Source organism: Lycium ferocissimum, chromosome 5, assembly GCF_029784015.1.
Source record: "Lycium ferocissimum isolate CSIRO_LF1 chromosome 5, AGI_CSIRO_Lferr_CH_V1, whole genome shotgun sequence".
Lineage (NCBI taxonomy): Eukaryota > Viridiplantae > Streptophyta > Magnoliopsida > Solanales > Solanaceae > Lycium > Lycium ferocissimum.
This window is the reverse complement of record NC_081346.1, coordinates 10371694-10387588: the sequence shown is the minus strand read 5'-3', so window position 1 is coordinate 10387588 and position 15895 is coordinate 10371694. Positions and strand designations below refer to the sequence as shown.

Genomic DNA, 15895 nt, shown 5'->3' with positions numbered 1-15895 from the left:
CCCAAAAACACTTTTATACAATGTTATACACTTATATACAAAAGACAGGTACATTATGTATATAGGTGTATGAAAGCATATAATGTGTAGGTATATACACTAAAAGATATAATTATACAATATTATACACGAAAATACGCACTTATACACATTTATACACAATTATATAATATTGTATGAGTGGGTATAAACATAGATCTGGACTGGCTTTGAATAAGAATTGTCCTTTTATACAAGACAGATACATTATGTATATAGGTGTATAAAAATGTGTAATAGTGTATAAGAGGGGTGTATACACCCATATACACTATTATACAATATTATACACTATTATTCACTCACTACCCCTGCACCTACCAGTTTCTCCACCTCCGGCGACTTCCCCACCGCCGGTAACTTCATCTCCGCCACCGCCAATACGGAGCTTTCTTCCATCACAATAACTGAAAATGCAGACATTTGACCCGTCTCTAAGTCGGATCTCCATGAAGGAACTAGCCGACGCGACCCTAGATTTCTTTCTAGAACTCATCATGGGCGACGGAAGTTTCGGGATGGTGTACAAAGCGAAGCTCAACTCCGGCATCTCGTCACCGTTAAAAAGCTCTTTGCCGATGCTTTCCAAGGAGTTTCGGGCCGAGATGGAAACCCTAACCGAGAGAGTGCTGGGTCATTTTTTGTAGGATATAAAAATATGGGTCAATTTTGGTCATTGTTACCCTAATTTAACGTCATCCGACTTGGTTGTAGGGTTTACACAGTGGGTATGTTGTTGTTGCAATGTTGAGTGTAATTTTTAAGAGAGTTCAGTAAACTTGTGGGTAGGACTGGTGTAAAGAACAGTCAAGAGGCTGAAGAGGGGGTTTGGAGTCGAGATGGTAACACTTAGAAGTGGGCTTGATGCAAAGTTAGTGATTCAGGGTTGAGTTGAGAGTGATGCCTAGAGAGAGAAGAGTTGTAATAATGGCCTTACTAGTAGAAAAATGGGTTTACAGAAGTTTGACTCTGATATCATGTAAAAGAATATGAGCATCCAATTGAAAACTTTAAGACAATGTGTGGAGTTGCCCAAGCCCAATAAATTCCTTTCTGGAAACCCTTACACACTATTTTATGTCTTTAACAAGTGCTGTGGAGGTGATATTGTGGTCTGAAATTTGTGAAAACCGGAAGAAGAATGAGCAATTCAATGAATGAAAAGGGTATTAGAGAAGCAGTGGAGGACCCCTTTTTTTTCTGTTTCATTACATACTGGTAATTCTTGATCATTCTAATTTACTTTCAGCAATTTCCCTTGCCAACATCTTTCATCCTATTTTGCCTCTAATAATCTGGTCTTTGGAGTTGCATTGTGAGCATTTACCACGAAAACATCCACTACCTCTTTTACAACGTTTCAGTTTTTAGGTTTATATTTTCTTTATACCATTGTCTTTTTACAGTTGTTGATCTTTTTTCCTCTTCTGTTAGCATTTAAGTTCTTGAAAGTTTAGCATTTCAATTATGCACCTGAAAATTTTCTGTCCAGTTCAAATTTTGGCACAAAGCTTGTGACTTGCTCCAGAGAGAAACTGGTGATGGCGAAGGAGGTTTTAGCTGCTGGTCCTCAGCCTCGTACCATATTGGAAACAACAATTGTAACCCTGGCTCACCTTGCGCTGCACAGTGAAAAGATTGAATTGGAGGTATTCTCGAGGCTGGTTTTTCTTGAATTAACCAAATTATATCTGTCTAATTTGTTGTTTTGCAGGCTGTTTTTATGGTATGTGCTATTGCTGCAATTAACCCTTGTTTGAGGTAATCAATTGTCATTACTTGGTCATGCTTTCCTGGGAGATCACTTGTTTCTTATATCATCATCTTTTCAGGAAACTTGTTATTGCTGCCCTTGATAATCTATCAAGGGAGTTAAAGTATACTTCTAGGTCAAAGGTATGAATAAATCTCTGATAGTCTTTGCCTATGTTGGTTAAATTGCGTAGGCAATCCGCCTTATAATACCTGATCAAGAAGTGTGAGATTGTCAACTTGCTTTGTCTTTAAATCATTTTTCTCTCTGGCACAATCTTGACTGTTTGCAGTATATGGAAGAACTTATGGCGTCAATCCTCTTTAGTTGGGTTGCTACTGGTGTAAGTTTAGCTGCTCTTCTCGAGGTAATGTGTGGGTTCTTTCTAAACCATATCAACAATCTGTTGTGACCTGAATAGCTGACATATTAATTATATGTCACGCCAGGCAAGAGATCTGTTTGTCTTCAATGTAGAGCCTATCAATTTCATTCAGTCCTGCTGCCGTTGGCTTCTTCCATCTTTAATCTTGCATGGTGACATCTCTAACATGAATTGGATTGCGAAGGTTGGAGTTTCTTTAGTCATTTTTCATTCAGCTACAAATTTTAAGTTAGTGATATACTTGTATGATTTCTCAAATATTTGTATGGTGCTTACGCTAAAAGTTACATGCTTCCTCATGGTGCTTACGCGAAAAGTTACATTCTTCCTCTGTCGAATATTCTCAGCTTTTAGTTACTGTTCTGTTCCATACCTGAAATTTCTATATTTTCATCTTTCGCAGGTTACTTGTGAGCCTCTCGCTGAAATGATTAAGAATCACTTTGTGGATATTTTTTCTGTTTGTATGGCGTTACATTGCAGTAAGAAGGCTGGTTGGGAGAAGGGATCAGTTGTACTTGAAAGTTCAATTCTGGATGTTGCCAAAATATCTGAAATTGAAAGAGACAAGCTTATAAAGACACACATGGTATAGATCTCCGTAACATACATTCGATTTGACATTACCATGATTTATCTGAAATGAGGTCTGTACTATGAGGAAGTTACTGGAATTTATCTTCTTGTGTGGAGATTTGCTCACATGAACCTCACTTCTGACTGCATAAGTTCGGAATAACATCTGTTTATCTACATAGCACTGGCTCATAAGGAGTCTTTCTCTTTCACCGAAAAAATCAATCTTCTTTCCCAAGTTTTTTCTAAATAATTCCACCATATGTTTATGCAGGTTTCAATCGTCAATACTATTTTCTCTCTTGCTTCAACAGCTGCAGACCCTGTTCTTCCTTTATTCTCCAAGGAGACAATTGCACGTGCAATTATGACCGTTGTGGATGGATTCTTGGAGATGTGCAGTCTCTTCTCTCGGTCATTTTTTTAATCTTATGTTGTTGTTGGCATGTTTTCTCTAAATTCTCTTTTACTGCCTTCTTGCAGAGATGACTCTTGTAAAATTTTTGGCCTTGTTGACAAGATTAACATCTTCCGACCTGATCGAGTATTTACGGTACTGCTTGCACTTTATATATATATTTCTTATGTGAACTTTTTTTTTTTTTGGACTATTAAGTCTTACCTAATAACTACTAGTGGGCAGTTTCTAAATATTTCATATTGCTATGCAGTTTATAATAGAGATGCATTACAAAGTTGCTGCAGCTGGTCATTTCAGGCACAAATCTGATAGGCTTGCTGGGATTGAAGTGCTTATTGATGTATTAGGGCATCGAGTTGCAGTTCCTAGTACTGCCAGGTAAGTTTAAATTGGTGGATTACGCCTCTGCTTAGGGGGACAGTGTTTCATGGTGAGGACAAATTCCTGTCCCTTTCTCTTGTTAGCTGTGAACAAGCTGAGACGGTCATCTGAGAAATGCAATAGCCTTGTATTTCTTGGTGTTAGACTGGAATTTCAAATCTTGATTATGGAGTTCCCTGTTTTCTTCTTATGTTTTGTTCGGTAGAGTTGTTTGTTTAATTGAGACATATGGATCGTTAATGTTAGGAATCTATCCAAACTTAAACTTGTTTCGTACTTTGAATTAAAATACGATGCATTTTCATTATGGACTGAGTGAAATTGTCTGAGCTTTTGTTTGTCCTCAATTTTATTTACAACACATGGCTGATCCGAGGTGGTACTTGTATGTTATAGTTGCGTGCTTCCCTGCATTGCATAGGTGGTTCTACGTTTGCATTATTTTTATAAAAAATTTATTCCAGGCTTAGAGGATTTCGCATCTAACATTATTGTTTTTCCAGTTATCTCCTCAACTTGATTGGTCAATGCTTGGACCTTGAAGCTTTGCTGGACCAGTGTTGCCGAATGATTTCTTCATTGCTAAAAATTTTCAAAATCAAGCAATTGGAAGGAACCACTATTGTCCTAGGAGAACAGCTTCAGGTTGATGTCACTGAGGCTCTTATTCTGCTATTTATCTAGATTATTTACACCTTTTTTAACCTTTTGCCATTTCATCCGTACAGTTCTTAATCTCCAAGTTGGTAATGTGTTGCGTTCCTTCTGAGTCTAGTTCCAAACTGTCAGCCGCCACATCATCTGAAGTTCTTTCACTGCTCCGCCAACTTACCTTGGACTCTGACCCGTCTCTACACGAGTACATTAAAGTATGCATTTATGGTATTCTTATTACCTGTAAAGTTTGGACCATCATAGTGCCTGAATAGCCCGTGCAATACTCATTGGCCGTACTAATTACTGTGTGTTACTTCAGGAACTAGAGCCCTTCCCTAACCTCGACTTATTTCATGATATACGGATGTTTCATAAGGAACTATGCCAAAATTACTCGCCTATGGAGCACTTGTTAATCGTAAGTAGCCACTCGGAACTTCAATGAACAGTCTGATGACCTTTCATTTTGTTATTCATAATGCTTAGTTTCATTTACCAAATTTGGCTGTTCAGTTAGGGAAACGATCTCGCTACCTTCCTCCAAGATTACTTCTCTGGAGGTAATTTTTCTTTTACAGCCTCTACTTTTCATATAATTTCCTTTCTTGTCTCATCAATTGCGATCCTTTTAAACAGGACTTGGTTATGTGGACTAAGTTTGAGTTCTGTATTCTTTTTTTTCTGCACGTCTAAGTAGGTGAATAGAGCATCGATCGCTTGCTAATAAAGAACTTACTTAGTTTTAAATTAGAAGTAATAAAGTGAACTCAATGGGGCATATTGATGTATCTATACTGTTGATAAAAGTTTCAATGTGCTTTCAGTGTGTTGTGAATATAATAAAGTATTTAAAAGTGTGTTGTCTCTAAAAACTTAAGCTTTTAGATGGATGGTCATAGACTTCAACATGGTATCAGACCAGAAAGAGGTCCTGGGATCGAATCTCATCGCCACCGATTACAAAAAAAAAAAAAAAGAATTTCCACGTGCTTGACACATGAAAAAAAGAATTAGGCCTGCTCGTGAGGGGGCGTTTGAGAATATACTTAAGTAAATAAAAGTGTGCTCTCCTTAACAGCTTTAGCTTTTAGATGAGATGGTCACACATTTCACCATCTCAATTAAGAGATAGTCTTTATGTTGTGTCAATTCTTCTGAAAATATAGAGGGTGATAAAGAAATGGACCTTGGACCTAACTCAACCCCCAAAGCTAGCTCATGAGAGGGGGGGGGGGGGGGGCTGGGGAATGCCCAAAACCATATAAGGAGTCCGTTTTCCCATCTCCCAAACAATGTGGGATTCCAACACCTCCCTGCATGCCCAGGACTGGACATCTGGAGCGTACACAGTATAAGAGTGGGGACCCAACATCGAAAACATGAATTGGGACGGGCCTGGCTTTGATATCATGATAAAGAAACGGACCTTGGACCTAACTCAACCCCAAAAGCTAGCTCACGAGTAGGGGATTGCCCAAGACCATATAAGGAGTCCAAGTGTCCATCCCACAAATGATGTGAAATTCCAACAGGCAACACCTACATCCACATAGTACCTTTTACCCCTTAGAAGTTCGGTTTGATAACTGTATTCTTTAAAACTTTGATTTGATAACTGTGGTTTTGATTGATTGGTTTTAAGACCAGGAAGGTGCGAATGTTTTCCGTGATAAGGTAAATAATTTTATTAATGGTTTGGGGGAAAAGCGGCCATCGACCGCTGTTGGGTCTCCAGATCCAGCCTTCTGTGAGCCCAGCTCCCCCCCCCCCCAAAACACACACCCGCCCACCCACCCACAACCAAAGTGGGGGGCTTGCATATGGATCACGACTCAGTTCCGAGCCTTGGGGGCTGCTTGTCTACTTCAAATTTCGCTCGATTTTTGGTGCCAGGACAAGAAGGTTCTGACTGGTCTCCTCTTTCTGTGAGTTGAGAGTCGGTCGGCTCTTTTGGTATACGGCTTGTGTACGGGGTTTTCCCCTAATTGTCAATAAAATTATTTACCTTATCAAAAAAAACAAAAAGAAAAAGTCAGTCGGCTCTTTTGTTTCCTGTTGTTTCAAACCATTATGATTAGCGAACTCAGTTCTTCCTATCCCTCCAACTTGGTTCAGTAATCTACAGTAGTTTCATGTTGCTTTCTTTGCCCAGTCTGTTACAGTACTTCCGGCAACCTATGTCCACGTTTTGCAGCCACTTTTCTTCCTACCCACCTCCTTTTCCTCTCCCCCTCCTAACTAAATCCTTGTCCTTCCACCTCCCACGACAGAAACACCGGTTGAAATTCAATGGCCAGCCATGTTCTGTTACGAGGTGGCAAATTTGACCCATAAATGTGTAATCCGCCCGACCCGACGGGTTGGGTCAATTTTATTTTCTAAACGGGTCAATTTGGGTCATAACCCAAGCTGACCCATCTTTTAGGCGGGTCAGTTTGGGCTGCTCAATGGGTCAATTATCAATCCGTGAGGTAGCCTAAATATTTTAGCTTCAGCTTTTCATCTGCTTATCGTTTCCTAAAGGCAAAAGCGGATCAATTTTGACTAGCAACTTCATTGAATGTATTGGTATTTGATTTTTTCTTATACTACAAAAGATATCACTTTAACTGGAAAACAATTACTTTGTGATTGTTTTTTAATTCTTTGTGGTATCGTTTAACCCAGTAAATTACTTTCTTCAGCTTCTTTGCATGTGAGTCCCTTCATTTTTATAAGACTAATAATTTTACAAAAGCCCTTCACATGTTACTTTTAAAAGAATCATTGATGTGAGGTATATGACTGAATATTGTTAACAGAATGATTTTCTATTTGCTGTTAAGTTTTAATTTTAAATGTCTCCAACACATCTTTTAGTAAATTGGTTGTTATAAATTACTTATCCTATTATTATATATTTAAATTATCACAAATCAATTTTATGATGTACAATTTAATTTCTGCATCAATTAATGGTGTTTTCATACTTGAATTTGGTTTTCCATAAAATTGGAATTTAGCTTACAACACTTTCGCGATTTCACCTGATCACATCAGATGCCGAAAATGAAAACGATTTGTCACTTGGCCACTTAAACTCAGTACTCTACACATTATAATTTGGTCAGTTTATAAGGAAGGAATGTTTGGGTGGGTTTGGTTATGACCTGTTATTTTACACATATTTACCCGAGTAAATTTAGGTGGGTTGGGTTACGACCCGTTCACTGACTTGACCCGTTTTGACCCAACCCGCCCATTTGTCACCTCTAATTCTGTAGTTCATTTCTCCATCTCCTACCTCAAAGAAAATGGAACTCTCCTCCTAATTCTCACTCCAGACATATCATGCATACTACATACACCATCAACAAAACCCCACAAAGATCCACCACCTTCTTGAATGGTCAACACACCAAAGATGAAGCGGAAGATCCACCAAGTTTACTATCACAGTGTCGCCGAAAAACATGAATCATCACTCCCATCTTGTTCCATCCACCTTTCCATCTTTAGAAAATTACCACCGAACTACCTCCTTCCTTTGTGAAGTATATTAACAGGCTGCTTCTCATTAACAAATCGGAATAAGACTTGGGTGTCGCTCAATTGTGTAATCTTCAACCTATGTGCTACTCCCCACTCCTCGGCAACCCAATTCTGATTGTCTCCGGAATCCTACGCATTTTGTAAAAGATCCAATCAGACAAGTTTCAAAAGACTTCTTCTTAAGACATATTCCTTTGATAGAGAGAAACTAGGTTCTCCCCTTGAGTCCTCCTTTGGGCATCTTCTACTTAATCTAACGCTGGCCACACCAAAGCTTCCTTGAAACAAGAAGGAGCTTCTCTCTCTAGACATACTACTGAATTGCCAAGATTAGTGTCTCGGTGGGTTTTTTTTTTTTTTTGTAAAAGCATAAAGAGGAACAATAGTAAGAACAAAGGAAATAGAACAACCTGTAGATTGCCACATCAAATGGTTTACAAATTATATGGATTCCAAGCGAATAATAGAATTAAGTTTCACTCAAAGTAATATTTGATGTTAAAGAATAAATAATTACTATCGATAATGGAACTTATAAAAGAAAAAAGACTTTAACACAGAAGCGTCGAGTAGTGTTTTTGATGACAACAAAAATTGAATATTTCGCATACAAATTGCTTTGACACAGACACATGGAACTATTATCACCACTCTCTTAACTTTTTATGCTTCGCATATAAATAGCTTATGTGTCAAAAGTCTTTCTTGATTTCTTAAACCAGATATTCAATCAAGTACCTTAATATAAAATGGAAGGGGTATTATAATTTGGATTCTTGAATTTTTTTCTATTTTTGAGTTGTTAATTATGTGCAGTTAACATGGTAACGTGAATTCTCCCAACATTAATAAAATTACGAAAAAGGGCCTAAAATGCCCCTGAACTATCGTTTTGGTACAATAATACCCTCCATCCACCTTTCGGGCCAAAAATGCCTCCGTCGTCAACCTTTTGGCTCTAAAATACCCTTATTTTAACGGGCCCCCACTGGAATCAAAATTAATGAATTTGTTTATTACGTGGCGCGATTCTATTGCTAATTTTGAAATGATTCAAATTAATTAAAATTTCAACCCAAACCCGAATCCATCTAAGAGTCATACGCGCCTTGCCTAAAAGCCCCATTTAACTAAGTAAAACACCCCCAATTCTCATTCTGTTGATTATTTTAAATCTGACCAGGGATCAGCTCGCAGCCCGTTTCTATTTGCGTTGGTGATGGATGGATTGACGCGACAAATCCAAGGTGAGGTGCCATGGTGTATGTTATTCGCGGATGACATAGTTCTGATTGACGAGACTCGCAGCGAAGTTAACGCTAAGCTGGAGGTTGGCGAGAAACCCTGGAGTCTAAAGGGTTCAGGTTGAGTAGGACCAAGACGGAGTATTTGGAGTGCAAGTTCAACGATGCATTGCATGAGGCTGGCGTAGAAGTGAGGCTTGGTACGCAGGTCAAAAGAAAGGAAGTTTCAAGTGTCTTGGGTCTATTAACCAAGGGACTGGCGAGATTGATGATGACGTCACACACTGTATCGGGGCAGGGTGGATGAAATGGAGGCTAGCATCCGGAGTGTTGTGTGACAAGAAGGTGCCTCCAAAACTTAAAGGCAAGTTCTATAGAGCGGTGGTTAGACCAACTATGTTGTATGGAGCGGAGTGTTGGCTAGTCAAGAACTCTTATGTTCAGAAGATTAAAGTTGCGAAAATGAGGATGTTGCGATGGATGTGCGGGCATACTAGGAGAGATAGGATTAGAAATGAAGATATCTGAGACAAAGTGGGAGGGGCCTCGGTGGATGATAAGATGCGGGAAACGAGTCTGAGATGGTTTAGTCATGTGCAGAGGAAATGCACGGATGCCCTAGTGCAGAGGTGTGAGAGGTTGGCTATGGACGATTTTAGGAGAGGGAGGGGTAGGCCGAAGAAGTATTGGGGGGAGGTGATTAGCAGGACATGGCGAAGGTACAACTTACTGAGGACCTGACCTTCGATAGGAGGCTATGGAGGTCACGGATTAGGGTAGAAGGTTAGTAGGTAGCCGTGCGCTGCACTACTTAGTAGGCCCATAGTGGGAGTCGTAGTGTTATTTTCTTGACCTTTGACTTCTGTTACATTCTGTTATTTCTTGGACTGCGATTAGTCCATTTGTACATCGACTGTAGTTACTGCCTTTTCATAATGCTATATCATGCTTTTTACCTTATGTATTTACTGCCTCTTTTTCATGCTTGCTTTATAATGGCTTTTTTGTTTTCGTTATTTTCATTTTCAAACTGCTTTGATCTATTTGTTTGTATCTAACCTTTTTATCAAGTTTTCTCTTGAGCCGAGGGTTTTTCGGAAACAGACTCTCTATCTTCCAAGGTAGAGGTAAGGTCTGTGTACACACTACCCTCCCCAGACCCCACATTGTGGGATTTCACTGGGTATGTTGTTGTTGTATTTGGTCTTCAAAATGTTCATCATCTTCTTCGTTGAACTCAACTTCAAAATCGATCCGATCCACCTTAATCCAGCTTCAAAGCACTCCAAAATTAAAATACAACTTCACAATGATGCTAAGGACAATAATCTGAATCACCCACTTCAAAATGAGCAATAAGTTATAGATCGAAATTCAAAATCTCCATTAGAGGTTCATCCGAGCTTCAATAGTGTTCAACAGATTTTAAAACCAGATCTTTTTTCTTATCAATATTCAGCTCTCTTACTATGAGTTCTAAGTTTAAAGTACAACACCAATCAGATTTGAGCTCAAAATCGCACGTTTACTAAAATCAAATTTATCTACTGATTTGGAGGCTCAAGGATTTCGAGTCTGTTTGGGGTTCTGTTTAAAGTTGTAAGTTGCTGAATCTTATGAGTATAACCATCTTTGAAGTCGTTTTGGTTTGACCTAATTCGATTTAGTCATTGTTTTGGTGAATAAGATGGAAGAAAAAGTTGAAGGAAACCATTAAAACTCCATTTTTGAAGCTGAAGGATTTCAGATCTCAATTCAAAATTTGAGAACTAAAGTTTGTAGGTTACCCATTGTTAAAATCATTTGGGAAATCATTTGTTGTACTTAGGTTTAGATTTACTTACTAATTTGGGGATGTATTAAAGGAAAATTATAATCACCACTTGAGGGTTTGAAAAAGCTTGAAGAATACCCAAATGGGTCTGTTGTGAATCCATAAGAATTGAGGGTGTTTTTCTTAGTTAAATGGAGCTTTTAGGCGGGCGGGTATGACTCTTAGTTGGATTCAGGTTTGGGTTGGGGTTTTAATTAATTAGGATCATGTCATCAAAAAATTAATTAGGATCATTATAAAATTAGCCAATAGAATCGCGCCACGTAATAAATAAATTCATTAATATTGATTTCAGTGGGCGCCGTTAAAAATAAGGGTATTTTAGAGCCAAAAGGTTGACGGCGGGGGCATTTTTGGCCCGAAAGGTGGATGGAGGGTATTATTGTACAAAAACGACAGTTCAGGGGCATTTTAGGCCCTTTTCCAATAAAATTATTTCCCTTATTAAAAAATGGCAGTGCGAAATTATTTCCCCTGACTTAGAGGGGGCAAGTCACCACATAAACTAGGATTTAATCTGTTTATATATTACGTTCTTGGTGGATTTAATCTTTAAAAGTCATTAAGTGATAAAAGTGTTCTCTCTAATAGCTTAAAATTTTAGTTGAGATTGTCATAAAATTAGACATTGCATCAGAGGAGGCAGAGGTCTTAGGTTGAAGTCTCACTGTCACCCATTATAAAAAAAGAATTTCCATGTGTTTTGGCCCATGAAAAAGAATCAGTTCCACATGTGAAGGTGCGTGGTTGAAGACATAATTAAGTGAATAGAAGTGTTCTCTCTAACAACTTAAGCTCTTATTGTGAAGTGTGAACCATATTTTGGTGTAGGTTCTCTTTTTTTTTTTCTTTTCATGACTTAAGTTCAAATGTACGAGCATTTATTTGATTACAATGTCATGGGAATCAAATCTATTTCCATATGATTTTTGCATATGCTTTATTTTGAAATTTGAATTATGGCCTCACCATCTCGAGGTGCAATCTTTTAATGGGTACAAGAGGCTTCAAATAAATCTTAGAAAGAAATTAGGAAAGCTGATTTTGGAGGGTAATGTGAGTGGCATCTTTATGTGAAGTTGGGTGGATAATAATTTCTATCTTGTTGTAGTTTGCTTTCTCTGATTGATTTTGCTTGCAGTTATCTAATTGATTTATAGGGCACATTTTCAGCCAAATGTTATATTGAATATTTCTGGTCAAATTGATAGTTCTTTGAGCATTCATTCTGGTGCAGTTTAATGTCCGTTTCTCAGTATTTCTAATTTACTATCCTTACAACTAGGCCGAAGTCATAGATGAGTGTACCAATCTGCTTCATATTTTTTCCAGCGGTATCTATTTTTCTCTGTTGCAAGTGACTTTAGCAGTTAAAGTTCTTCTCCTTTTGTGGCAGTCTAAAAGCATTACACAAGAAATTGTTTGAACATGAAGCATACCCATCACAAAAGAATGAGGAAAACATTTTTGAAGATGCATATCTGGATTCTGACCACAAAATTGTCCATACAGTCTGGAACCTGGTGCAGACATGTAGTTTGAGTGGTGCTGGCAATTTTGGCTTGCTGGTCTCTGATTTTTTATCTCGGGTATTATTTTTAGTATTTCTATGCTATTGAGTTGTTCCTTTTGCTGTTAATTTCATTTATCTTGGCTGTCTATTTTTTTTCTTTTCTTTTTTTCTCTTCATGTATCTCAGCCGTCTGCTTTCTTCTCTGCAAGTGCAGGTTGGTATTGGCGATCCCCATGGTGTTGTGTTCCATCTTCCTATTGAGTCTAAATCTGTACATGATCATAACTTCCACCTTGGTACGGGCATATCAGATGAGCTTCTGGTGGCAATTATGAGACTTTTAAAGAAATATTTGATGGATGACTCTGTTAAGATAATTGACATAGCATCTCAAGCTTTGCGGGTGAGTCAACCTATGATAAATTGTGTAATATTATTTCAAGCAGATCTCTGCCAAACCCCATATTTCCATCCGGCACTGTTATTTCATAAGATCTCATAATGCATGAATATTGGATCAGCATCGCTAGTCTATGTTGTACTTGTTAATAATGCTGGTCACTAGGGAGGTTCTTAGGCTTCATATCTGGTGACCTGAACTTACGTGCTAACCAACCAAACCAACCAATCAAACCACCCTGCCTCCCGACTTGGGAACCGGAAAAAAAAAAAAAAGAAAAAAAAGAAAGAGAAAAAAAGGAATGCTCGGATGACAGAGAATGGATGAACAAAAGGAAAAGAAAAGATTCGAAATGATTACTGAGGGTTAGATAAGGTGTTAGGTTATCTATTTTCAGCGCTCCTCCACTGGTCGGATAAATGCTATATGGTTATCTCCTGTGTCCTGAAGGTACACTTTTAACTGATGTATTAATGCTTGAACTAGGTGAGTCTATCCAAGTGAAGTTAGTGAACAGAATATCTGTGTCATTGGAGGGATCTTATGACTATTTCATGAAGTTCATTGCCCTCCAAGGACAAGTTCCTTAGATCCTTCTTATGATTCCTTAGGCTTCATTAGATATATGTCCAGTATCCAGTTGTGCTTATGTCCCATCATCTTTGTTAGGAGATTAACTTTGTCCATGTTTGAGATGTTAATTTCAGGTCGATACTCTAATGTTGCATACCCCTTGAAACCTTTGAAATACATATTTCAAGTGTTGGTCTTGTAAATGTTACACTGTGTATTCATTTTTGATAATGGCCCTTTCCATTTCTAATAAAACCGATGTCATTCATGAGGATCTTGGAACTCTTATTGCTGTTTTCACATTCATGAGTGAAACCCAGCTTCATGTGGTGCAAATCAGTTTTGACTTCTTAAAATTGGTGCATTTTTAACCCTATCTGAGTGTGAAGATGCCTGATGCAGTCTTCGTAGAGACCAAGAGCTAAGTGTATTTGATTAATTAAAACATTAAAGGCGCTTAATTAAAGATTCAGTTTACTACATTGTTAGCCATTTGATCTTGGGAACTCACATATTGTAACACCTGTGTCTACATCTTCTCACTTTCATTCTTTCAGTGGTTGTTCCTTTTGTGTCATTCCCAATTATTCTGTGCGACAACTGAATGGTTTCTCTAATAGTCATGGTTTTGTGAGGATAAAGCTCAAAAGATAAGTAATTGTGTTGTTCTCTAAAGCTAGTCTGTTCAAGCAGGGGATACTTTCAACCGAAAATGGTCAGAGGGCTTTGCTATCATTTGATTCTTATCAGAGATCCCTTATTGAGGTAACTGAAAATCTTCTGTTGTAATCCTTGCTGTTAGTTAAACCATATATCTGATTAATTCTAACCTAACGTCTGCAGAAGTTGCATGGAACATTTTAAAGTAGCAAATCTTTTAAGTCAGCGGCCTTTTTCTTGGAATGTACCTTGGATATAATTATATGCCTTTTATCTTGCTTGACATTCAACAATATTAGTTATATGATTGTGTCAAAAAATGTTCAAACAGTTTGATAAGACCGGGGTTTTCCGGAATTACTTTTTTGTTTCCCAATATTGGCAGTTAAGCTGCTCTTGGCGTGTTTGTAGGTTCATTCCAAGGGTGTCAATGTTAACCTGGTTCAGAAACTCCTGGCAGATCTAGAAAGGAAGCTTAACGGTAGGATTCAGTTCAGTCATTAAGTTTAATTTATGTTTGCTATCCTATAGGGCTCGTGCTTTCTTTTGCTTGCACTGAATGTTATTGTATGTTGAATAATGAGAGAAAAAACGCTTTCCCTTGCTTCTCTAAAAGTTGTGAAATTGCTTTTGTTTTTATTTCTACTAGGTCCTCTTTTGCCTGGGAAGTGACCGTTATTCAAGCATTTCCATCCTTGAGTATAGACACTGCTTACACTAGTTTTTATATACACTACTTCCATTTTTTTTTTTTTTTGAGAAAACTTATCTTTCTCAAAAGATTTGCACATAAGTTACTGATGGGCTTGTGAGACGGGTATGTCAGCAAATGCGTTGAGAATTTGGCACTTCGTTCTGGATATCATGTATACTTCTATGGATGGAAAATGTGTTATTTTGATGTCTTTCCTCAACTTGTTGTGTACTAACCTATTCGTCCAAACGAAATTCCTTACCGTAAGCTCTTGAAATTCCTTCCCCACAAAGGTAGGGGTAAGGTCTGCGAACACCCTACCCTCCGCAGAACCCACGTTGTGGGATTACACTGGGTATGTTGTTGTTGTTGTTGTAAGCTCTTGAATCTATAATTACAAGTGTTATTTCGTATAGTGCTTAGTGTTCAACGATAGGGACAATTGATTCAAGAGTCAGGAGTGCGAGACAAGTTCCATCGATTTCTTCCCTCTTAATGATGATGATACATGAAGATGATAGGAGAGACGTCTCAATAAAATGGAAGATAGAGAGAGTTCTTCATCCTTTAAAACGAATGTCTCACTTGCGTTTTGAGGGCATTAGGTCTGATGTAAAACTATTAGGGTTTCCTTTAATGCCAATGTCCCACTTGTCTTTGGAATAACATTAGGATTTCCTCTATAATGAATGTCTTTCCAGCGTTCTGAGTGCACTAGTTTTTCCAGCAAGGTTCTAATTACATGTTAGGTGATACTAGGTATCATGATTAAAATTAGGTTCTTTGGCACATATGTTACACTCTCTTCAGAATGACATCATGGTTTCGTGTAAAAAGAAGTATCTTCTCTTTGAGTATTTGATCCTGTATCCTCTCTTGAAGTATGAGGTTATACCATGTGATCTGACTACTAGAGTTAAGAGGGTGAGACAGTCAGTCATCTATTTTTACATTGTAGGATCACAATGCAGCTTTGGAGGATCTTTGTGAATCTTAGGGGCATTGTCTGGGTAATGCCAAATAGGATTACTAATCTACTCCATAGTTGGGAGGAGGCAGGAATAGGAGCCTCAGACAGAGATAGATGGATGATTGTACCAGCTTGCATTTGGTGGACAATATGGAAAGAGAGAAATTCAAGGTGCTTTGAAGACAGTAGTAGTGATTGTACAAAAGATCAAGCTGAATTGCATCAAACTTTTTTGTTTTTGGTACAAACAGATTTACCTAGAGG

General features: G+C 38.1%; 1 protein-coding gene across 1 annotated transcript in view; it reads left to right on the top strand.

Moving 5' to 3' along the window:
• LOC132055925 (serine/threonine-protein kinase ATM) overlaps window positions 1-15895 on the top strand; it is a 63003-nt gene that overhangs the window by 14502 nt on the left and 32606 nt on the right. Inside the window, 17 exon segments of the mRNA XM_059447949.1 lie at window positions 1532-1688; window positions 1754-1800; window positions 1872-1935; window positions 2085-2159; window positions 2242-2361; window positions 2581-2766; window positions 3028-3149; window positions 3237-3306; window positions 3425-3552; window positions 4059-4200; window positions 4284-4424; window positions 4532-4630; window positions 4726-4772; window positions 12218-12410; window positions 12549-12737; window positions 14001-14072; window positions 14379-14448. Of these exon segments, the coding sequence (XP_059303932.1) occupies window positions 1532-1688; window positions 1754-1800; window positions 1872-1935; window positions 2085-2159; window positions 2242-2361; window positions 2581-2766; window positions 3028-3149; window positions 3237-3306; window positions 3425-3552; window positions 4059-4200; window positions 4284-4424; window positions 4532-4630; window positions 4726-4772; window positions 12218-12410; window positions 12549-12737; window positions 14001-14072; window positions 14379-14448 (1922 nt within the window).